This window comes from Lynx rufus, unplaced genomic scaffold, assembly GCF_022079265.1.
Source record: "Lynx rufus isolate CCGP_SWC_20201006 ecotype Redwood Valley unplaced genomic scaffold, mLynRuf1.p SCAF_14, whole genome shotgun sequence".
NCBI classification, from domain to species: domain Eukaryota; kingdom Metazoa; phylum Chordata; class Mammalia; order Carnivora; family Felidae; genus Lynx; species Lynx rufus.
The window spans coordinates 10,100,268-10,125,786 of record NW_025814828.1 but is presented as its reverse complement, the minus strand read 5'-3'; the positions used below and the strand labels follow the sequence as shown (position 1 = coordinate 10,125,786).

At 47.8% G+C, this 25,519-nt stretch overlaps 1 protein-coding gene across 1 annotated transcript in view; it reads right to left on the bottom strand.

Moving 5' to 3' along the window:
- The window catches only part of EGFL6 (EGF like domain multiple 6), a 56,399-nt gene extending 36,475 nt beyond the window's left edge, over positions 1-19,924 (bottom strand). Inside the window, exon 1 of the mRNA XM_047076343.1 lies at positions 19,611-19,924. Within this exon, the coding sequence (XP_046932299.1) occupies positions 19,611-19,924 (314 nt within the window). The remainder of the gene's footprint in view (positions 1-19,610) is intronic.
- Positions 19,925-25,519: the final 5,595 nt, after the last annotated feature.

The following is a 25,519-nucleotide window of genomic DNA, read 5'->3' as shown; positions in this document are numbered from 1 at the left end:
GCATCATTTTACACTCCTGCCAGCCATGGACAAGCCTGCTGATGTCTCCATTCTTTTTTTTTTTTTATTTTTTCTTTTAACGTTTATTCATCTTTCAGAGACAGAGAGAGACAGACTGTGAGCCGGGGAGGGGCAGAGAGAGAGGGAGACACAGAATCCGAAGCAGGCTCCAGGCTCCGAGCTGTCAGCACAGAGCCCGACGCGGGGGTCGAACCCACGAACTGTGAGATCGTGACCTGAGCTGAAGTCGGACGCTGAACCGACTGAGCCACCCAGGCGCCCTCCTGATTTCTCCATTCTCACCAGAACTTGTTACTGTCCATTTTTTTCCATTACAGCCATTCTAGTGGGTGAGAAGTGGTATCTTACTGTAGTTTTGGTTTGCATCTCCCTGATGGTAATGGTGTTGGGCATCTTTCATGTGTTTATTGGCTATTTGTGTACCTTCCTTGGAGAAAGATCTATTCGGGTCCTTTGCCCATTTTTAAATTGGATTATTTGTCTCAATGTCCTTAAGATGTGAACACAAAGATTGAAACTAGTCGGTAAAAACAGCTATCCCCAAACCTTGGTGAATAAGGTAATGTAACTTTGTCTCACCCTGCAGAAAACTCCTCCCCCTAGAACTTCAGAGTTAGTTTCTTTTTCTTATTTTTCAAGTTTATTTTTGAGAGAGAGCGAGCGAGTGCACACATGAGCAGGGGAGGGACAGAGAGAGAGAGAGAGAGGGAGACACAGAATCCGAAACAGGCTCCAGGCTCTGAACTGTCAGCAGAGAGAGTGACTTGGGGCTCGAACTCAGGGGTGGCGAGGTCATGACCTAGGCCGAAGCCACGCAGGCGTCCCTCGAGAGTCAGTTTCTTCACTACACATGCCTCTCATAAACATTGACAAAGCACGCACATCTGCTTTCTCCTTTAACAACCTGGAGCTGATGTTTGGGGAGCAGAGCAGACAGAGGAAGTAACTCTGCCTGGGAAAGAAGAGGAAGGTGTCACAGGGGATGTTGACACTGGGGTTGGATTTGAAAAGAAAACATGACAGAGGTGCCCGGGTGGCTCGGCTGGTTAGGTGTCGGATTCTTGATTTTGGCTCAGGTCATGATCTCATGGTTCGCGAGCCCAAGCCCCGTGTCAGGCTCTGTGCTGACAGTGCGGAGCCTGCTTGGGATTCTCTCTCCCTCCCTCCCTCCCTCCCTCTCTCTCTCTCTCTCTCTCTGCCCCTCCCCAGCTCATGCTCGCTCCAAAAAACACAAACATTTAAAAAATAATAAAAATCAAAGAGAAAACATGACAAACAGGAAGACGGGGATGCATTTAATTAGATTTCAATCTATCAACTAAAACCTTGGCGATGACCGTGGCCAACTTCTTGCCTATAGGTTTACAAGGGAGGGCCTTACCGATTTCCCGACGCCCCAAGCTCAGCTTATTCAATAGGACGTGAATATGTATTGAGCGCTGAGCTGGGGACTGGGGATACAGAGATGAACATGGTCCCTGACTATGAGCTTTCAGACAAGAGGGTGAGGGTAATAGAGGCGCTAAACATACTCCATCAGCTATAGAAGCTTAAAGCAAAGAGACACACTCTGGTTGAAGAGTTCCAAGATGTTCCCTCTGAGGGCGCAACCTTTCAGGGAAACGCAAGATGAACAGAAGTCAACCGCATGGAGTGAGGGAAAGAATATTACAGGCAGAAGTCACAGCACGAGTGCAGGGTAAGAGCTAAGAGACACCATGCTGGTGCTCGAGGAGCCGAAAGAAGACGAGAGGATCGGAGGGAACGGAGGCGAGCGGGTTACGACGCAGAGTGCCCTGTTAGTCAAGCTAGGGCTACGGGGCCTCGTAACTGAATGGTCATAGGGCAGCACGGAAGGGTTTGAAGTAGGGAGGTTATTTGATAGCATTTGCCTTTAGAAAACTATTATCGTGGCAGCAGTCTGGAAAGTGGACAAGATGGAGGCAACACGGAAATAGGGATGCCAGCTGGCTTGGAAGATGCTGGTCTTTTGGACTGGAGCAGTAGCAGGGGCAGTGGGGAAAAGCGAATGGTTCAAGGTGGCACCAAAAGGCTTGGTAATGGATGAATCTTCATTCATTCATTCACTCACTCATTCATTCATTGAAACATTCAGTGTTTACTGAGAACCTACCACGTACCAGGCATTGGGTTAGTCTCCAGAAGCTCAGCAGCGATCATGAGGAACGTCAGCTCTCAGCCTCACAGAGGTCGTATTCTGGTCAATCAGGCGTGGAGTGTGAGAGGGATGCAAAAATGGGAAGATGGCAGGGTGCTGTTTCTGGAATGGGGAGCATGGATGGAGGACCACATCCAGGAGCAGGGTAAATGAGGAGTTGTCTTTGGGACATGATAATTGTAAGGGCTCATTAGACGGGATGTTGAGGAGGAAGCTGGAGATTGAGGCCAGAAGTCCAGGAAGCAGGACTGCATTCCGGAGTCTTCTGGAGGTACTTGATTACTGAGTCCATGGGAATGCATGTAGTGTAAGAAGAAAAGAAGGCTTGGGGCACAGCCGCAGGGAAACTAGCACGTGAAGGTGGGCCAAGGAGGGAGGGGAAAGGTCCAGAAAGAGACCCAAACAATGCTCAGAAAGGTAAAAGGAACACCAGGTTAGTACAGTGTCAGGAAAGCCAAATGCAGAGAGTGTTTCTAGAAAAAGCAGGATCAGCTGATGCTGAGTGGTTATAAAATATGATGGTTAGGACTACAGTCTCCTTCCTGAATTGGAATCTTGGCTCTACCATATACGGGCCTGTGACTTTCAGCACGTTACTTCACCTCTCTCTGTCTCAACGGATCTCATTTGTAAAACGAGGATAAAAAGGGTATTTACTTTAAGGGTTTTCGTGACAACGAGATGATTGAATACATATACGTAAAGGGCTTAGAACAGTGACTAACACGGTAAATGCCCTCTACCTGATCGCTCTCAGTAGCGTAGGATTATTATTAGATGTGTTGAAGAGGGTATAAGGTTTAAAACTGCCATTGACTCATAATCAACGAAAAGAATCTCAGTTTGAACTAGGTTTCTGCTTCAGTCCGAGTCCCCTGAGAAGCAGAACCCATAAGGGGACTAAACGTGCAAGGATGTTATTACAGGAAACACCTGTGAGAGAAAATGGACGGGAGCCGGGGAAGGCTGGGATATCTGTTGGAGCCCCATGGACGTCTGACTCGGAGTGGAGGGAACAGGGAAAAAAGTTGAGCGGAAGCATCCGAGGCTGCCGCGTAGTCTAAGGAAGGTTTGGCAAAACCGAGGGGACTCCTGGAGCCCAAGCTGACCTTCAGAGGAGAGTGGTATTTCCCACAAAAGGTCCTGCCTTAGTATCCCTGCCATGCTCAGCCTGGAAGGCGGCCTGGAGGGAGCAGCCCATGGGAGGCGTGGCCTTGCTCAAATGTGGTGATGGATTTTTCTTTTTTTTTTTTTTTAATGTTTATTTATTTTTGAGAGAGAGAGCATGAGCAGGGGAGGGGCAGAGAGAGACAGAGACACAGAATCGGAAGCAGGCTCCAGGCCCTGAGCTGTCAGCACAGAGCCCGACGCGGGGCTCGAACTCACGGTCTGCGAGATTCATGACCTGAGCCAAAGGCGGACACATAACCCACTGAGCCACACAGGCGCCCCAAATGTGGTGATGGATTTCTAAGAGCAGAGTAGTCGGGGCCCTGGGTCAATTACACCCCCGGCAGCTGGAAGTCTGCAAGGCACATTCTTGTGGTTGCCACAGTTTCCACGCGAATTGACTTGTTAACGTACCTACGAATTGGTTTTCACCGTAAGGGGAGGTTATTATAGAATTTTACCTTAAAGAAAGTAACCTTAGGCATCAGCCCCGTTCTACCCTATCATTTTACACCTGAAGAAACCAGGGCCAAGAAAAAGACCGGGGGACTTTACATTGTATCAAAAGTCAGAGGGGAACACACTTCACCAAAGTATGGAAGGGGAACAGAGTTTTCACCTCAAAATATGCTTCTTTGGCATAAGGGCTATTTGGGGCTGATTATTTTTAAGAAACAGCAGACATAGGAGAAGCTCTGAAAACCTGAGAAGAAGAGAAATCTCCATCTGTAAGGGTGTCCCCCTCTCTGTACCAGGAAGGGGATAATGGCTTTATTATTTTTTTTAAGTTATTTATTTTGAGAGAGAGAGAGAGAGAGAGAGCGTGAGAGCGCACACACAAGCAGGGGAAGGGCAGAGAGAAAGGGAGAGAGAATCCCAGACAGGCTCCGCACTGACAGTGCAGAGCCCGATGTGGGGCTCGCTCGAACCCACGGACCACAAGATCATGACCTGAGTGGAAGTCGGACGCTTAACTAACTGAGCCACCCAGGTACCCCAATGAGGACTTTAAATCTCAAGAAACTGTTATCAATGGAGAAGGCCAGGACTTAAATCTGTGTAACAGCCTTACCCTTGTTTACAGTGCTTTGCCTGGTAACCTCTCATAACCTGCTCCTCCCCCCACCCTCAACATCATCTTTGGTCTTTAGCTGGAGATGTTCCTTAAATAACTCCATTTGGGGGAGTTATTTGGTTTTCCTGGGTCTCCCCCATGTGCGCAGCAGGTAGATATGTTATTGCACTTCTGTTTGGTTTTCTATTAATCTTCTATTACAGGGGGAACTCAGTCAAGAACCTAGAACGGTAGAGGGAAAATAATTCCACCCTCCTGCGCTATTCATTCATCCATCTATCCATTTGTTCACCCCAAATATATTCAGTAACTACAGATGTTAGGCACTGTAGTGGGCACTGAGACTCTAGACATATATAAGGAACAGCCCCTGCCCACAAAGAACTTATAATCTAGGCATGAAGAGAGGCAAGTGAACAGATAATTACACTCCAACATGACAAATCATATCCAAGGAGTAAGTTCTCAGGAGCTCGGAGAAGATAAAAGAATCGTTAGGTTCAGGTGGGCAGGTGAGGGGTTTTCTGGCTGAAATGGGGGCCTGATGTGAATTCTGGTGACTGACGGGACTTACCCGGGTAACACGAAAGGAGGCTGTTTGGTGGGGAAGATGTTCCAGGCAAAGAAAATAGCCTGTGCCAAGGCGGGGGCCACTAAGAACACGAGGATTGGTGGCCTATCAACTGGAGCTCAGATAGGGGTGTGTGTTTAGAGCAGGGGAGTGGGAAGGGAAGTGGGGAGAGTATGGGGAGGAGAAGGTAGCAGAGAGATAAGCAGGGGCAAGAAAAGGCCCGCGACCATGCAGAACATTTTGTCCATCCTGAAGGCTCTGGAGAGTTAGAGAAGGATTTCAAGCAGTTTGAAAATACCAAGGATTTTGCAAGACAAAGCAGCCTCCGTAGGCATAGGGTGAACTCAATAAGCAACAACATTACTGAAACTTGACACCAAAAGTGAAAATTAACAAGTGGGATGACTTCAAACTAAAAAGCTTCTGCACAGCAAAGGAAACCATCAACAAAATGAAAAGGCAACCTACTGAATGGGAGAAAATATTTGCAAATCATATATCCGGTAAGGGGTTAATACCCAAAATATATAAAGAGCCCATACAACTCAATAACAACAAGACCAACCTGGTTAAAAAAAAAAAAAAAGGCAGATCTGAATAAACATTTTTGCAAAGACAGCCAGATGGCCAACAGGTATATGAAAAGATGCTCAACGTCACTCGTCATCAAGGAAACGCAAATCAAAACCACAAGGATAGATCACCTCATACCAGTTAGAACGGCTATTATCAGAAAGACAAGAAATGAGCGTTGGCGAGGATGGGGAGAAAAGGGAGCCCCTGTGCACCGCTGATGGGAATGTGAATTGGAAAACAGTATGGAAGTTCCTCAAAAAATTAAAAAGAAAACTACCATATGACCTAGCAGTTCCACTTCTGAGTATTTATCCAAAGAAAATGAAACCACCAACTAGAAAAGATACACACACGCCCCATGTTCACTGCAGCATTATTTACAATAGCCAAGATCTGGAAACAACCTAAGTGTCCATTGGCGGATGAACGGATAAAGAAAATGTGGTATATGGGGCGCCTGGGTGGCTCCGTCGGTTGAGCGTCCGAGTTCAGTTTAGGTCATGATCCCACGGTTTGTGGGTTCAAGCCCCGCATCAGGCTCACTACTGTCAGTGCAGAGCCCGCTTTGGATTCTCTGTCCCCCTTTCTCTCTGCCCCTTCCCTACTTGTTCTTTCTCTCTCAAAAATAAATAAATCTTAAAAAAGAAAGAAAGAAGAAAGAAAGAAAGAAAGAAGAAAGAAGTTAAGGAAGAAATAAAGAAAATGTGGTATATATACACAATGGAGTATTATTCAGTCATAAAAAAAAGTGTGAAATTTTGCCATATGCGAAAACATGGACGGACCGTGAGGATGTTATGCTAAGTGAAATAAGTCAGACAGAAAAAGACAAAAGCATATGAGCTCACTTCTATGTGGAATATAAATAACAAACAACAACAAAAAAAACACAAGATCATAAATACAGAGAAGAGATGGGTGGTTGCCAAAGGCAGGGAGGTGGGGGTAAATGTGAAATGGGTAAAGGGGGTCAAAAGGTATAAACTTCTAGTTATAAAATAAGTAATGTACAGATGGTTAATAATACTATTTTGCATATTTGAAAGTTGCTAAGAGAAAAAAAAAAAGAAAGTTGCTAAGAGAAAAAGTCTTAAAAGTTGTCGTTACAAGAAAAAAAATTGCAGCTCTGCATGGTGACAGAGAATAACTTGACCTATGGTGATCATTTTGCAATAGATACAAATATTAAGTCATTATGTTGTACACCTGTAATTAATATAATATTATCTGTCAATTTCACCTCAAAAAAAAAAAAAAAAAGATTGCCAAAGCTGTTGGGATGTAAAATCACAACAAAAAAATTGAAATTGGTTGAAACACGGTATTTTTTTAAAAGCCTAATTAAAAACTTTGGGGAAAGAGTCCAGGGTCCTCTGAACAGTGCTCGCACATTACCGCAACTCTCCAGAGAAATCCTTCTTCTCGAGTTTTCTTGCTTTCCCATGCGTGTCTTTAGGTGAAAAGGTGAAGCTGGGAAATCTGAGGTGTATCGATTTCTCCCAAATCATCATTTTTGACATTGGGTACAAAGCATCACTTGAAAAGCTCTCCAAAATGTTAACGACCCACTCTTGGGCCACCAAAGACTTGTTAATCAAGTAAGATTTCTTATCCGCTGTAAAGAGTTCCTTCCCCGCAAATGCATCTTAGCACTACAGCTTTGTTAGAAGATAACGGAGATTTGTTATTAAATCTAGCCTTATTCCCATTTGGTAAAAAAAAAAAAAAAAAAAAAAAAAAAAAAGGAAACAATAGTTAAGAATGAACTTATGATTGAGAACCATACAATGGATTCTGATGTCTGGGCAACTACAGAAATCAGAAAATACCAGTTCAGCCGACAGCTCCTCTGTAGCTGCAGCGACATGTTCTGTGCATATTTCCTAAAGAAGACCGAGCAGCTTGAAACAACAGCATAGGAAAAACCATCAGAGAACCACGCAAGTCCACAAACGAGCAACATGCCTTTTAATTCAAAGGGACAGCCACAAATGGGATTTTAGTGGTTTAATCATCCGATTCTACATCTGGTCAGGAAAATGGAAAACTAGTTTAAAGGCGGGGGGGGGGGGACTCTCTGGCGGATAAAATGGCTAATAATTACTTGTTGGTTTGTAGATGCCAGAGGAAATTGATTTATTACCCCAAGAATCCGGCTCTACATTCTATGTTTGCCGGGTTTTTCTTTTTTCTTTTTTTTTTCTGAAATGCACATATGCAGTTATTTAAAATTATGGATAAAAAAGTACGTATTAAAATATTTCTGTTTAAGTTGAAACAATACGATTGAGGGGAAGAAAGGAACGCAGCGCAGGCAAGCATCTCGACAATACTAGCAGGGCACGTGGGCTTATAAAATCCTTTAAAAAGCGCTAAAAAAAAAAGGTTTAATCTAGAGTTCTTTAATCTAGAGTTCTTGCACGGCATTGCAAGTTAATGTTAGCGAATTATTCAGATTACTTCCCTAGCATCCTCCTTCCACCTGTCTTTTGCTCTAATTCCTGTCCAATCACTAACTTTCCCACCATTAATTCAATTATCGTTTTACTTTAATATCTGGTTGTATTCTGGATGAGGGACATACACTGTTAGGTTAAACTACATGAAATTTTTACAAGATGAAACTGGCCCCCCAAAACGGCCAAGTTTCTGAACTTTCGCGTTACGATTTAACGATCGTGGATGAGAACGTTATAGGTACTCAGCAAATCGGCTTCTGTGTCTCCTGGGCTACGCTATGCTTGCCCGCCAGCCTGCCAGTTAGGTGGGGTCACCATGACTGGTTTGGGCCCATCAAAAGTGGGCAGATCACCCCCAGGTCTGTTCACAAAGCCTCCCGTGGGATCCCGGACACGCTCCATTTCTAACAGCCCATTGGACAAAAAGGACTCTGTGGACCTGGAGGAAATGGCACTTTGAGATGGATGGAGCCTGGACCCGTGTGAAAACATGCAGCAGAAGTCTCTCAAACATGCCTTGGACTTCAAGGCAGGTGAAGAAATAAACTTAACCATGTTCAGCCACTGCAAACTTGAGATGGTTTGATACGGAAATTAGCCTACCCTGATCAACAGAGTAGTATCTCAAGAGCGATTTCCTTTCCTAAAGTCTAGCGCACATATTTTCCTCATACGTGCATCTGTTTTTTATTTCTTTTTAATTTTTATTTGTTTCTCATACGTGCATCTGTTTGCACAAATAAAATCTTACGAAACTATCAACATGAATTGCATTTAGTTCCCTGTTTAGTGAACCGTGTATTTTTTATTTATTTTCTTAACGTTTATTTTTGAGAGAGAGACAGAGACGAGCAGGGAGCAGCAGAGAGAGGGAGACAGAGAATCCAAGCAGACTCCAGGCTCTGAACTGTCAGCACAGAGCCCAACGTGGGGCTCGAACTCACGAACCGCGAGATCACGACTCGAGCTGCAGTCGGACGCTTCACCGACTGAGCCACCCAGGCACCCCAGCGTGTATTTCTTAAAATGTACAAAACTGGCGGGGCGCCTGAGTGGCTCAGTCGGTGAAGTGTCCAACTTCGGCTCAGGTCGTGATCTCGCGGTTCGTGAGTTCGAGCCCCACCTCAGGTTCTGTGCTGATGGCTCAGATTCTGAGCCGGATTCTGTGTCTCCCTCTCTCTCTCTCTCTCTGCCCCTCCCCAACTTGTGCTCTGTCTCTCTCTGTCTCTCAAAAATAAATAAATGTAAAAAAAAATTTTTTTGAAATGTACAAAACTGGAGCAGTGCATTCCAAGATACGAAGGAGGCATGCTTCCGGCACAGTACGAAGCACTGGAATTTAATGCATAACAGACTATAATGTGCTTGTATGCATTTGGCTGGATTACCTAACCTGCTGGGACCCGATAAACGTGGGGTCATCAATCCAAAGGGATTTACGAACCTAGAAAGAGAATTCCTGATCGTGGGCTGAACTGACCCCAGCAACATCCTCGGCCATCTCGGGAGGTCTGGCCTGGTCGGCTAGCGGTGGTGTCTCTCTGATCTCTCTTGCTGAACAACGTTTGGCATATCGGAGGCCCAGGGAACCTGTTCCCGAGGCAGGGACGTGTCAGTGTAGATGAGCAAACGTCTGTGGAGAGGAGGCTCTGAGCTGTGGGAGTCTGAGCTAAATGCCAAACTGTCCCCAGTTCCTTTAACGCGTTATACAGCTTGCTGTCTACACTGATCGAATTAATCACGGATCGCCATCTCCACAGCTGAAGTTAATTTAAAAACATTCCAGGGATTGTGTAAGTAGTGTAGTATGTCTTCATGGGATTCCTTATTTTCCGCAAAAATATACTGTGCCAGAGTTCTTTGCTTGCTGATGGTCAGGTTCCAGGAAACTTTAGGCTATTCCTTCTACAAGACAAATTGAGGAGTTAAAACTTCTTCCGCTCACGTTTATATATGGCCAAACAAATGAAACGAAATGGTTTCTAGAGAGGGGCCATCAGGTCCGGCCATGAGGTCTCTTTGCTCTGTTTCCTTTTGTGTTTATCAGAACTCCCAGGACGGCTGGCCCATTGTACCTAACCGGTTAGGATTAATTCTGATTTCCGGCACATCTTCAATATCCAGAGCCCAAGTCCAACAGGCCCAGGGATGCCCCAAAGCGTCTCACCTTCCCAGATGCGTAGGCACTGAAGAGCCTCATCAAAAAATGCCCGGACTATCACGTGTGCCCCAGGATGTGTCCCTTACCTTCCAGTCTCCCGGGTCATGAATGGTAGTGTAATACGTGGTGCCTCCCATGGCTTCCTCCATTTCTCTCGCTTGCCTTCCAAGCTCAGGAGCCGGTGGAAACTGGGCATGGGGGTGGTCCTAGTTCGGGCTCTTCCAGAGGCCGATCGAAACAAGGGTCTGAATACAAGTGGTTAGTCGAGGAGGGAAAGGCATGGGGGCCAAGGGCAGAAAATGGAGTCTGAGAACTAGGCAACGCTGGATCAGACAGGGCCTTCTACACCATCTTAGATGGAACAGATTTTATTCTTCATCCAATGGAAAGCCACCGAAAGGCTTTAGGGAGAGGGCTAACGCCATCTGATTTAAATTTGAAGAGGAACACTTTGGGACTGAACTAGAGGGGACACAAGAAGCAGGAAAGGGATGCTACTGTAGGGGTTCAGGTGACAGATGACGGTGATGTGGCTGGGTGGTGGCAGGCGAGAGGGAGGCCAGGAGATGGGCTTGGGACGCGGTCTGCAATGGGATTTAGCGCCAGACTGAACAGAAGAGGGGAGAAGAGTGAGTTGTCAGGAATGATGCCCAGGTTTTGGGCTTGAACCAGTGGGGATACTGTTTGTTCTGGAAGAGAGAGACTGGGTGAGACGGGGGGCAGTGAGTTCTGGGGAGCCGATCTAGAGCTCAGTTTGGGATGTCCTAAGCTCAACGGGACATCCCAATGGACAGGTCAAGAGTACAGCAGAGAGCACCTGGGGCTTGATGCTGACATTTTGAAGCCGTCTACACATAGATGGCATTGAAACAGCTAGAACTGGAAAGATCGCCTGGATGGAGTATAGATAAGGAATAAACTCGGGTCAGAGATGGAACTCTGTGCAAATGGAGGCTGATGAAAGAGGCTGAGGAGTAACCAGCGTGGGAGAAGGAAAACCAGAAAGTGTGATGTGGTGGTTTTAAAACATACCCACAAATTTTTTTGTCAGTCCTCCTTTCAAAAGGTGAAGCCCACGTCCCCACCCCTTATGTGGGACTGGACTTCGTGCCTGGCTTCAGACGAAGAGATCATGGTGGGCGTGACAGAGGCTCACTTCTGAGATTAGGACACAGAAGGCGTAGCAACCTTCGCCTTCTCTCTCTCTCTCTCTCTCTCTCGGATTTCTTGCGATGTGGAAGTCTGCTGACATGCCATGAGGACCCTCGAGCAGTTCTATGGAGAGGTCCACAAGGCCAGGGGCTGAGACCTCCTGCCACGAGCCACTGAGGAGCCGAAGTCTCCTGCTGTGGTCGGGTGAGTGCGCCATCTTGGAAGCAGACCCTCCAGCTGGAGTCCAGCCTTCTGAGGACCACAGCATTGGCCGACAACTTGGCCGCAACCCTGGGAAAAGCCCCAAGCCCTGTGCAGCTGACGTGCTCCCGAACTCCCAGCTCACAGAGACCGTGAGGGATAAGAAATGTCGTCTGAAACCTCTGAGCTTTGGAGTATTCTGTAGAACGGCAGTAGAAAATTAATGCATGTGGTGGCCAGAAACCAAGCAAAGGGACTACCCGAAGAGCAGAGGTGATGGTCTTTGTAGAGATATTTGGTGCTCTGGTATGATTTTTAATGTTGCATTTGTTTTCATCAAGTCTGAGGCGCCCCGGATCATAAGCGCGCTAATATGTACCTCTGGAAAGGAAAAACACTGCCAGTCTAACTGAACTATGGTCCACTGCCTTAAAGATAATTCAGTGCGATTGTGTGATCATTCTGAGCTTGAATTGCTCATGATGGGGTTAGCTTTACAGAACGCGGCCTGCAAGGCCCCCCCTTGCTCTCTGCTCTCACAACCGAGCCCACGTCCCGTGGCCCAACCCACAGGCTTCCTGCAGCCTGGTTCCAGCTTGCCTTCTTGGCTGTCCCTGGGCTCGTGACCCCAGATGCTGGCCAGTCCGCTTCCTATCTGGGCCCAATGCCTTCCTTTCACATTCCTCTTGCAAGTATGTATCAACCCAGCCAGCCATTCATATATTCCTATGAAACATCTACTGGGAATTAAGCAGTGGGATCCTGGCTTGCTGCCCTCTGTTTTCTATCAGGTGGGCTCATATTCATTGCGCAAGGACAGTTTAAATGTCAGCCCCTGTCCTCCACTTTCCCTGACTCACGCAGACTAAATTTCTCCTATCTGGTTTCTATGGAATGTTTCCTATGTTCTCTATGTTCTCTCCCCCCCACCATACACACACACACACACACACACACACACACAAATGTGTATATAGTTTTATACGTGTATATATATACATAAACAGACGCAGTTCATCTGTGCACAACGTGGGAGTTAGGGGCGCTGGCCCCCGGCACAGTCAAAAATCCTTGTATAACTTTTGACTCCCCCCAAATTGAACTAATAGCCTACCGTTGACTGGAAGCCTTACCGATAACATACAAAGGTTGATTAACACGTCTTCTGTAAATGTATTAATATGGTGTTCTTACAGTAAAGTAAGCTAGAGAAAATGAAATGTTATTAAGAGAGAACGCATCCACAGTACCGTACCATAAAAAATCCAAGGTTAAGTAGTTCAAACGCGTGTTAAGGGTCAACTGTAATACGTAAAAATATAATATATACGTATTCATTCTTTGGAATGCAACACCTACTATGTGCCGGGCAGGGGGCTAGGAGCTAGAGTTACGACCCTCACCCTGCACCCCATTCACCAAAACAGACAGAGATGTTGCCTGTCCTACAAAGTTGTTCAGTGGGGGCGGCAAAGAGATATGTATCTCTGGCATCCAGGAGAATGTTTGGGCATGTCGTTTGTTCAATTAATGTTGAGTTGAAGTGAATTAGTTTTAACTACTTTTAGAACATTGGGTTTTGGGGGGTTTTGTTCATTCGTTTTCATACACAAGACCTTCAGGGGCGCCTGGGTGGCTCAGTCGCCTAAGTGTCCGACTTCGGCTCAGGTCATGATCTCACCGTTCGTGGGTTCGAGCCCCGCACTGGGCTCACTGCTGACAGCACAGAGCCTGCTTCAGATCCTCTGTCCCCCTCTCCACCTGCCCCTCCCCAGCTCATGCTCTCTCTCTCTCTCTCAAAACAAACAAATAAACTTTAAAAAACCCACAAAAAGCGAGACCCTCATATTTAAAACAGGTATTTATTTTTTTTTAAATTTTTTTTTTTTCAATGTTTATTTATTTTTGCGACAGAGAGAGACAGGGCATGAACGGGGGAGGGGCAGAGAGAGAGGGAGACACAGAATCGGAAACAGGCTCCAGGCTCTGAGCCATCAGCCCAGAGCCCGACGCGGGGCTCGAACTCACGGACCGCGAGATCGTGACCTGGCTGAAGTCGGACGCTTAACCGACTGCGCCACCCAGGCGCCCCTAAAACAGGTATTTAAACCAGTACACTGATTACTCTGGATAGAACACCTCATGGAAAGTGATCTAACTATCCTTGGGAGACAACCGCAGCTTTTAAATCTGCTACCTCTCCACTATGATATTTTAAGCAAATCACTTAATCACGCAGTCTTTTGAAAAAAAAATTTTTTTTAATGTTTATTTATTTTGGGGACAGAGAGAGACAGAGCATGAACGGGGGAAGGGCAGAGAGAGAGGGAGACACAGAATCGGAAGCAGGCTCCAGGCTCTGAGCCATCAGCCCAGAGCCCGACGCGGGGCTCGAACTCACGGACCGCGAGATTGTGACCTGAGCTGAAGTCGGACGCTTAACCGACTGAGCCACCCAGGCGCCCCATCACTCAGTCTTTTGAAACTCAGTTTATTCATCTGTAAATTGGAGACATGATCTGTAGTTTACACATGGCTGACATCGCAAGAGGGACCTCAATATCTGTTCTTCTTATGGCTGGAATTTGGATAGATTTGCCAGAGCTCTAGAAGCCATCTTTGGCTATGAAGGGGGAACCTTCTGGTAGAGATGTTAGATGGTGCAGCCTGGGCGCCTGACTGACCCAACTACCCCCTCCTATGTTGAGAAACACAGTTCTATTTGTTTAAGCCAAGGTTATGTGGGTTTTCTCTCACTTGTGGCCAATATTAAAGGGTCAAAAGGCAATGTTGCTATACTCACTGGCCAGTTACCCTATTCTGACATCTCCTACCTAAAATCCCCAACGTCACATGTCTTGGGAGGCCCAGTTTTCAGTGTGCATTCAACCGGAAATCAAGATCACGTCCCATAGGGTCTCTATCTTTTGTGCGCTTAACTTGCGCGTTCGTTTGCTAGGGCTTTCGTGACAATGTACCCCACACTGGGTGGCTTCAGGACCAGAATTCATTTTTTCACAATTCTGGAGGCTGGAAGTCTGAGATCAAGCCACAAATGGTTTCTTCTGAGGCCTCACTCCGTGGTTTACAGATGGCCATCTTCTCCCTGTGCCTTCACATGGTCTTTCCAGTCTTTCCTCTGTGGTTGTACGTGTGTGTGTGCGCGCGCGAGTGAGCCTGTGTGTCCTAATGTCTTCTTCTTACAAAGACACCAGTCATACTGGATTAGGGCCACCCTAATGACCTCATTTTTAACTAGTTACCACTTTAAAGACCCTATGTCCCCCAAGAGTCACATTCTCAATGTATGAATTTGGGAGGGGAGGACACAACTCAGCCCACAAAACCTTAGGACACCCGTATGTCCTGCCCCTAGTCTCCCCAGAGGACTTTGTGTCCTGGAACTTGTCACCAGAAGCACAAATGCCTGCGGCATTTCCCTGTGTCATCAGGTTAGTGACAAATGGTGCCCTGTGGCTGGTGGCCAGCCTCGTTTCGTGATGTTCAAGGGTCTTCTCTGTTGGCGGCAGCCAGCTCTGCCTGTGCCCACGGTAAGCTGAAAGTGTAGAGTGCCCCCCTCAGAAGCCCTCAACCAATGACTGATGGGAGTATAAATACCCCAGCTCCCTTGCCTTCAGGGGGGTAACTCTGAGCCGTGTGTCCTACGGTCTTCCAGAATTCCCCAGCAGGATGAAATCACAGTGGTAACTTACTTCGAAAACGTTTCGTTCCCTACTAGAACTTTCTGGGGTCACCTTACAAATAAACCGCATACACTCGGATCCTGGTCTCAGAATCTGCTTCTGAGATTATGTCAGCATCGATGTATCCAATTTGGGGGGTGGGGGAATAAATTTGGAATATTGGAATGTCACTGCTCTAAAGGCAGAAGAGCCAATCAAATAAGGATCTTGGAAATTCATCAAATCTCTTCAAGCTTGTCCATCCCAACGTCTGTCAAATAGGTACAATATCTCTTTCTTAGGGTTGAGGAGAGAAGTGATTGAAATCACACTGAAAAGCGTTGACACACAGTAGAGTGTCAACAGTATTTGTTAAATGCTGATCTGATTTATGAAGACTGGGTAAGATACTTATTTTCATTTTAATGTTCGTGCAACCTTGGCTTATCGCATCAATTACATATAAATAGGATTTTAATAACCTCCTAAACCAATGAGCGGAGTTCCTCTAGGAAATAGTGACCATGAAACGTAAAAGATGCATGATACCTCAGCCACTGACAAATCACTAAAATCGTGTTTAAAAACAAGATCCAGGGGGCCCCTGGGTGGCTCAGTCGGTGAAACGTCCGACTCCGGCTCAGGTCGTGATCTCACGGTTCATGAGTTCGAGCCCCGTGTAGGGCTCTGTGCTGACAGCTTGGAGCCTGGAGTCTGCTTTGGATTCCGTGTCTGTCTGTCTGTCTGTCTCTCTCTCTGCCCCTCTCATGCTCAGGCTCAATCTTTCAAAAATAAATAAAACATTAAAAAAATTGAAAAAAAAAAGATCCAGCCCATAAAACCAAGAACAACGGATTCACAGTTCATGCTTCCTGTGGAAGGCTGAAAAATGGTCTCCCCAAAGATATTCACGTCCTAAGGCTTGGACCCTGTACATGTTACCTTATGGCAAAAGGACTTTGCAGATGTGATCAAATTAAGGATCTTATGAGAGAGAGACCATCCTGGAATATCTGGGTGGGGCTGATATAATCACAGGCTGCTTCTTCGAGGGAGGAAGATGACTAAGAGAAAAAAGGCAAGGTGATGAGGAAGGGACTGAAGTGATGTGGATGCAAGCCTAGGATTGTTGGAAGCCTCCAGAAGCTGTAAAAGACAAGGACAGATTCTCCCCTGGAGCCTCCAGAAGGAACCAGCCCTCCGAACCCCTTCGTCTTAGCCCCTTATGACTCATTTTGGATTGTGGATCTCCAGAACTCTAAGAGAATAAATCTGTGTATTTTTTAAGCCACAAAACGTGTGGAAAATTCATACAAGGGCACTTTCTTAGCAGGGCTCGGACAAGAATCAGTTCTCAACATAGGCGTGATTTACAGAAAGCAGGCATCTCTCTCCCTGAGCACAGACCCTCAGCATGAACCCACTCATTCCTTCCTCTCACATTTTCACTTGAATTCAACAGAGAAAAAAACGTTTACCAGATATATGTTATAACAGGGAATTGCTCCAAACTTGAAAAGATTAACAACGGTAACATTTATCTCATGTGCTCAAGGCCAAAAGACACCAGTGTTAGGTCCTGGAACACTGTGGAGGTGAAATTCAGATCAATAAATGTCCTAGACGGGCAAAAAGTCCCAATGCCCAGAGAGCATTTAAAAAATATAAGATTCAGGGGCGCCTGGGTGTCTCAGTTAAACGTCCGACTTCGGCTCAGGTCATGATCTCGCGGTTCATGAGTTCGAGCCCTGCGTCGGGCTCTGTGCTGATGGCTCAGAGCCTGGGGCCTGCTTCGGATTCTGTGTCTCCCTCTCTCTCTGCCCCTCCCCTGCTCACGCTCTGTCTCTGTCTCTCTCTCGAAAATAAATAAAACATTAGAAAGATTTTCTTTTTTTTTTTTTTTTTTTAAATTTTTTTCAACGTTTTTATTTATTTTTGGGACAGAGAGAGACAGAGCATGAACGGGGGAGGGGCAGAGAGAGAGGGAGACACAGAATCGGAAACAGGCTCCAGGCTCCGAGCCATCAGCCCAGAGCCTGACGCGGGGCTCGAACTCCCGGACCGCGAGATCGTGACCTGGCTGAAGTCGGACGCTTAACCGACTGCGCCACCCAGGCGCCCCATTTCTTTTTTAAAATACATAGGATTCAAGCCAAATACTGATGCTTAAGATCAGGAAAATGCATGCTGCTAATGATTTATTCAGTCGATGACTGATAACTGTGTAGTACGCACTAAGCACCATTTAGGAGGCATGCAATTTTCTAGATCACGAAAATCATGGTGCAGTATTTTAATTAAAAACAAAAGAAAACAGTGCTTCTATTAGAAAGCTCTACACAGCAGTCGCAGATTTTACTGTAGGCTGTGAAGCCTCAGGAAACAACTGAAGACACACTCTTCTCCAAGCAAGTGCCTTTGCCTTTTTGGTGAACATATCGTCTGTAACGTGGGGGCTGGAGTTGATTAAACGTGGTTTCTGGGCAGCTCCTGGAGGGCTGACCGCCTGACATTCCCAAGCCCGCTGAGCAGGTAATAAACACACCAGCTTGTGAACCTGATACCGTGTAAAGGAAGCACATTTCACATCTCGAAAACCAAGGAATTGCAGAATCCTGACGTGGATTCTTCGTTTTACTATTCCTTGGTTTATTTGAGGGCTTTTCGGCTTTTATTTTAATTTGGTGGCTCTTTGCGAGTGGAGCTCTTGGAGGTCGGTTTGCCGGCTGCTGAGGAACCGTTAATCTCATCTCCAAAGAGCATTTGGTCTTTCTTAAGTAGGCTTTCTAGCCATACAACAACCCCCCAACGTTCCAGGAAAACGTGATTATGAGCAAAATTGCGTCTGCTTACATTTTTATTGTGGAAAGGAAATTGAAACTTACGATCATACGTTCTAAGAACCTGGTTTGAGGTTTGTTCTGTTTGAACTTCAAAATCCCTTAATACGGTGGCTGACTGATGAAACATTTTTTTTTCCCCCCTGTAAGTCAAACAAAGATAGTCAGGCTCACCTTTAAGAAGCCTGTTCCACACCAAGGCTCTCAGCCTGCTCTCCCTGGGAATTAGTGACACACAAAACAATCTCCACAGGGCAGGGATTCTGGAAGCCACCGCCTCCACCCCCACCTTGGTGCGTGTCTGGGGACATTCTAGCTGGAGAGGCTGCTACTGGCATCTAGTGGGCAGAGGCCACAGATACTGCCCAAAAGTCTGTAATGCACAGGACAGCTTTCCACCCACCCCCGACCAAGAATTGTCCAGCCCAGCCCCAAAGGTCAACAGCGCTACAACAAAGGAACCCAGCTCTAGTGGGCACCCCAGAAAGCAAGGTATCACAACCAGAGAACCCGGAAAGCATTTCCAGGGAGTGATTCCTAAAAGGCTGCCCTCGTGCGGGAGAGGAGTGCAGGAATCTGAGCCAGACTGCCTGGGTTTGAACGCGGGCTCCATCACTTACTGGCTGTACCTCTTTGGGCAAGTTATTCAACTGCTCTGTGCCTCATTTCCCTTCCCTGCCATATGGGGGTTATAATCATAGTGCTTATTACCGCAACACTTATGGGCTTTAAATGGGGTTAATAGTGCTCAAGTGTTTAGAACGGGGCCAGGCCGACAGTAAGCCCTAACTACGTTCGTCTTTACCAAGTGGCTCTGCTGATCTCTGGAGAAAGAAGTTTTTCAAGGGCTTCGAGAAGTTTATCAACAGTAGAGAGAACGGCTTCAGAGTCTCAATTGCCACAGCAAGAAAAAACGAGTCAATTTCATCCGACACCCACACCCTTTCTTTCTGGTTCCTCAACCTTAATCAGAAAGGCACCTAGACCGAGGAGGGGCGAGGAGGGGCGGGGGGGGGGGCGCGGCCCCCCCCCCTCCGGGCTCAGCCCAAGCACGGCAAACACTTACTCCCTCGGCCTCAGTTTCTCCCCCTCCTTCCCCAGCAAAACTAGCGACGGACAATCAGTGGGCGCCCTACAGACAGAACGGAAGATACAGAAGTCCACGGGCACAGAACCCACCCACCCACCGCCGCTCGCACCCGCACAGATGTGTGCAGACCACCAAGCCAGAACGCGCGCACCCGCCGGGTTGGGCACAGAGCCTCTCTCCCCCACCCCGAAACCCGCCCGACGCCGCCAGGTGCGGCGCAGGCGGTGCGGGGGTGCCGGGGAGGAAGCCTCGCCAAAGGGGCGCGGGTTGGAGAGCCCGTGGGCGCCCCGGGCCCCGCACCTTTTGAAACCCCGTCTCAGCGCGCGCGCACACTGGCACCCCCTCCCCTACGCTGCAGGGGTGCCTGGAGGGACGAGGAGAGAGACAGAAGCCGCCGCGCGGGGGAGCTCAGGCCGGGCGATAACCACTCACCTGGCCGCGTCCCCCGATCCACCTGCCACCCAGGGGAGCAGCAGCGGGAGCGCCAGGGCCCAGGGCCGCGGCATCGTGGCGCCGGGGCCTCCCTCCGCCGCCTCCCGCCGCTCCTGCTGCGCCCCCTCGGGAGGGCGCGGGCCCCGGGGCGCTGCGGGCCGGCCGCCTCCGCTCTCCTCGGCCGCTCGGGGCCTCCGCCGCTGCCCGGCGCGGTCGCAGCGGGCTGTGGGGGCGCCCCGGCGAGGCGCGCGCGGCTCCTGTCCCCGTGCGGCGGGGCCGGGCGCGCCAGGGAGGGCGGGGCGGGCCGTGCACATCTGGCCGGGACCCGCCTCCAGCACGACCCGCGCATCCTCCGCGCTCTCTGCTCACCCGAGAACCTTCCCCCCGGGGCTCAGGGCGCTTGTCTCCAGGCAGAGTCACCGCGTGGCGCCATCTGTTTGGGGCCGATTCCGGGGATACCTGCGCTCGGGTTTCAGAATTTGGTGAAGTCGAAGCAGGGGCCCAGGATGCTGGTTCAGAGCACTTCTGTACCACTTTTGTTTAGGTCTTCATACTCCGCTAGGTTTTCTTCCACGCACTGTAAATCATGGGCGGCTAGAGCCGGAAGGTCACCAAGTCCGGGGCAAACCCTTCCTTTCACAAGCGATCTCTCAGGCTCATCTGCGACGGCTTACTTAGGGGACCATCGGATGATACTGTAATATAACCAGCGCAGAATCTAATGGCAGAAACACGTTCGGACCTTCCTCCACCCCGCCCCTGCACATCCATACCCTTTGGCTTCACGGTGGGCACAACCTGCGGCCCCACGTTTTTGTCTCTGGACTTGACTGTGACTTGCCTCGACCACTGGCATAAGGGCGGAAGTTAGCCAAGTTGCCAGTTCCAAGCCTACGCCATAAGACACCTGAGCCCCTCTCCCGGACAAGAGAAGACCATGGCCCAGCTGGCATCATAGGCCAAGGAGAATGAGGAACAGAGCCACTCAGTCAAGCTAAGCCTGTATCATCCAACCCCCAGATACACGAATGAGCTCAGCCAAGGTCAGCGATGCCAGACAAACTACTGAGGCTCATTGTGACCCTCTGTTACGCGGACGCAGCCTATGACCTGGTATTAGAAATCAAAAGAAGTATAATGGAGAAAGAGGAGGTTTGTCTTGATATGCTTGATCATGGTTATATAATGAGTATATGCCTTAACTGTAGCCAACAAAATGTGAGAAGCGGAGATGGGAAGATTCAAGTGGTGGACTCTTGATTTAAACCATAATGGATCTCCTTATTGGTGTAAGCCATGTTCAGTTGGATCCTTGGTTTTATGGTTGAAGGTATCCTAATGGATGCGGTATCGTTGGTCAGTAACCAGTTAGGCCATTGAGCTGCTCATAGATAATGGCCTGTCCTAACACTCTACATGCATCATCTTACTCAACACCCACAACTCTATACGTAGTGATCATTGGTTCCCCCATTTTTAAAGTGTCAAGAAAGGCAGCCAGAGAGGTTAAGCGACTTCCCCAAAGTCCTACATCTAACAAGTGTGAAGCTGGGATTGGAAAGGAGGGCCCTTCTCCCCCGAGCTCTGCTGTTCCAGAAATCCTTTTTCTCCTCTTCTTAATCCTTGGTGGCTTCAGATGTCAAATGAGTCTCGTGAATAAGGTAGTAAGATGACCACTTCAAGGCCATGACCCCAATCCTTTGGACTCTTCACACCAAAACTGGTGAGATTTACTGAAAGTACCAAAACTGAGTTCTAAAGGTGAGGCTGTTTTACGATTGTTGCTTTTTTCGGAACAGACCTCTCTTCTGTCTGCTTAAAGGAGGTGATGAACGTTATAACAGGAACCTTCCAGAGTGGTCAAACTCTCCTCTGCCAACCCACCTATTACTTCCTAGGGGGAGCTGTGGACAAAGGCGCCATCGGGTAGCATGATGAACAGAGAAGGAACCTGGAAATTATGTGTTGCCAGGTGAGAAGACATTGGATACAAACTGCCGTGGAGAGGCAGGTGTTTCTAATAACCACACTGGCGTCGCTGACGTTGAGGAGTGCGGCTCTTTAGGGGGGCCCACTGCCTCCTACAAAGGAAAAACAATCTTTGATCAGAATCTCATAAAATCATCCGCACCTTTTACCACATTTTTTTTTTCCTCCAATCTATTTTCGCCGAGCCCCCTGCGTGGTACAGGTGTGATGGGATATTCTTGTGCCCTTCTGAAATATACACACGGAACACACGTATAAAACTTTGAATGCTGACATCGTGTCCGGTGCTGAGATCCAAAAGTTGTATTGAAATAGCGGCACCAGAAGCAAAGCATTGTGAGATCAAACGGCTGGGTGGAAGTGTCTAGGCCAGAGCTTTTAAACTCGAAGGTCAGTACACACTAGCTGGGGGTCTTGTTCAAATGCAGATTCGGATGGTGTTAGCTCTGGAATAAGGCCGGAGTCTCGATTACTCAAAAGATCTCAAGTGATGTCTATGCCGCCGTCCCAAGAAGTGAGAGTCTGGAGATCACCTGGAGGGGGCGCCTGGGTGGCTCAGTCGGTAGAGCATTGGACTCGACTTCCCCTCAGGTCAGGATCTCAAGGTTCGTTGAGTGCAAGCCCCACGTCGGGTTCTGCGCAGACAGAGCAGAGCCTGCTGGGGATTCTGTCTCCCTCTCTCTCTCAAAATAAAGAAAAATCAAAAACTTTAAAAAACAATTGGAGATCACCCGAAGGAGTAGTTCTCAAGTTCAGCTGCACATTGAGGTCACCTGGAAAGCTTTGAAACTGCCGATGCCCCGCCCCACCTCCACAGTTTCTACTGTATGAACCATGGCTTGAGCATGGGGACCCTTAGAATCTTCCCTGGTGATTCTAAGCGCAAACCAAGATGGAGAACCATTGGTTTGGGCCGACTCCAAAATTTTACAAATGGAAAAGCAGCTCCACTGTGTGAAGAGCCATGCCCTAGGCCACACACAGGGCGAGGTCCTGCCTCGGTTTCCATCACGTGGCCCTGCCCTCAAACTTCAAGAGATTTTCGAGATCACCCTTCCTCTCAAGAGGAAAATGGCCCCTCTTCATTCTTAGTCTTCTATGTTAATTGTAGTGACACGTTCTAGAAATTGATGTTTTCCCAGTCTGTTTTTCTTTCCATTTCTCTGTTTTGTTGTGTTTTATTACTTTTTATTTCAATTTTAGTTTTATTTAAATGTTAGTTTAAGTTTTAGTTTAGCACAGTATTGGTTTCAGGAGTGGAATGGAGTGATTCATCACTTACAACACCCAGAGCTCGTCCCAGCAAGTGCCTTCCTTCATATCCATCACCCTTCTCATTTGTTCCGTGAAATTCTGTATGGCAAGGAGAATCTTCAGGTATACACAGCTTTGCTTCATCCTGTGCCTGGCAGGGACCCTGTTCTTGGAGCTCTGTGGTGGCAGAAAAATCCCAACCGCTTTCAGTCTTCCTTCCCTTCCTGGTCCCCCACCTCTCCTTCCTTCCCTCTGCGTCTTCTCCCTCCCTTCTTGCTCATTTATCTGGACCCTACCAAGTGCCAGGCCCTGTGGGGACCGCTTGGTAGAAATGTGTCTGCCGGACAGGCTCTGCTTTTTCCTCCCTGGGGACCTGGGATGGCCCGCTAACACCTGGCCCTCTTCAACATCATGACCCACACCTCTTGGGGAGCAGGAAAAAAAAGAAGGTCAACTTGAAAGAGAAAAAAATCACACCGTGATTCATTTTCCCTCCAATTTTGCCCGCTCCTAGGACCTCCCACTTGATAACTGAAGAGAAATTGATATTTGTGGAGGGATTATCACATGCTGGACATTTCAGAGTCATTCTTTACTCTTGGCAATAAGGTAGATACCATCACACCGTTTTACGGATGAGCCACGTGAAGTCTGGAGCAGTTAACGTCTCGTCCACGGTCACCCATCGACAAAATGGAAGGAACATGGATGTGGGAGTCAGACCCCGCTGGTGGTTAATTTGGCTGCCAGATTTCCTTCTTCCTAGTAGGAATTCATGGCCTGGCGGTGGTGGAGGAAGGCCCGTTCACCACCAGCAACAGTGCAGATTTTCGATGTCGGGGAGTATGTGCTGGTGAGGGTCAGCACGGCTTTCATCTGATTTTTTTAAAAAATTTTTTCTTAGTGTTTGTTTATTTTTGAGAGACAGAGAGAGGCAGCATGAGCGGGAGAGGGCAGAGAGAGAGAGAGGGAGACCCAGAATATGAAGCAGGCTCCAGGCTCTGAGCTGTCAGCCCAGAGCCCGACGGGGGGCTTGAACTCACAGACCACGAGATCATGACCCGAGCCGAAGTCGGACGCTCAACCGACTGAGCCACCCAGGCACCCCGGCTTTCATCTGATTTTTAAGGGAGTCTGTGATCTAGGACGCTTTAATTTTTTTTTTTTTCAACGTTTATTTATTTTTGGGACAGAGCGAGACAGAGCATGAACGGGGGAGGGGCAGAGAGAGAGGGAGACACAGAATCGGAAACAGGCTCCAGGCTCCGAGCCATCAGCCCAGAGCCCGACGCGGGGCTCGAACTCACGGACCGCGAGATCGTGACCTGGCTGAAGTCGGACGCTCAACCGACTGCGCCACCCAGGCGCCCCGAGGACGCTTTAAACGTCACTACTGTCTAGAGAGATCTCCTTGCCCGTGAATGAAATTTCACTGTCTGAATGTTAGCGCCCTTGACTTTGACTCAATTCATGTTTCCCACCTATGGCACTCAGTCACCAAGGGCTTTTCTTTTTGTCTTTACAGGGTGGGGGGTGGGGGTACAGCTGGAGTGCACCCTATATACTTCCTTCCTGCTCCATGTGTAAATATCCTGTGCTGCTTTCCTGTTCACGATTGAATATAATAGCTCGGCATACCCTACAGGCTGATTTCTGAGAATTCAACCCGGGCAACTCCGTTTACATGGGCCTTCAAAGTACAGACGTTTGTCCCAAGTCGCTCTGACTTGACTTGGGAAAGCCTGGCTAAGAGCTGCTCCGTGGACTGTTAAATTGCAACTATCTCTGTGATGCCTCTTTTAAGGATGAAAGTAGCAACATTTGCTAAAACAATATATTTTCGTTCTTTTTTTTTTTTTTTCACCTACATACCTTCCGATTTGCAAACGGTTCTCATGGGGTTTGCAGACTTATTCCTTTAACCCATTTATTGTACTCCTGCCAATCACGTGCAGGACACTGTGTCCGGCGGGGATGGAAAGATGAGTAAGAGATAATCCCGTGCCTTGGGTGACGGGGATGTCAATACATTAGGATTAACGGTGTCAGTGCTAACAGAAGTACTTTAGGTGCTGTGGAAACAAGGAAGGAAGAAGATAAATGCTTTGGGTTCTATACCTATCGATGTTCCCTACTGGCATAAATTGTCTTATAAAACAGTTTGTAGATGGCGGGGGTTTTACAAAACAGGGAATCTTAAAAACTGTCTTTGCTCAGATAATAACTGGTCCCAAACCATGACGTTGATCTGACCCACGGGGATGCCGGTCCTTTTGAGAGAGGGAGTATCTGGATTCAGTTCAGGGTTCTACCAACTAATTGCCTCCACTCGCGCAAAGTCAGTTCACGTCCTCAGGCCTCACTACGTCTGTATCATGCTTGCAAAGGATTCTGGATCCTTAAGTGTCTCTCTCCAAAGCTCCATGATTCTAACATTTTCTTTTGTAGGAAGGTGGGGGGAAAAAACAACTAGGACCCAAAAGACCGTATTTGAAACTCAAAAGTAGGGTTCATTTCAGCAAACAAGGAATCTTGTTTCAATGAATAAATGGATGGAAAAAGGAGTGAATGAAGTTTCTCTTCCATTGTGGCTAAGATTCACTCTGCTCTGCTTCTGGCTTTTATTCCACACATTGTGTGTGTTTATACAGTAATTTATTTAGTAC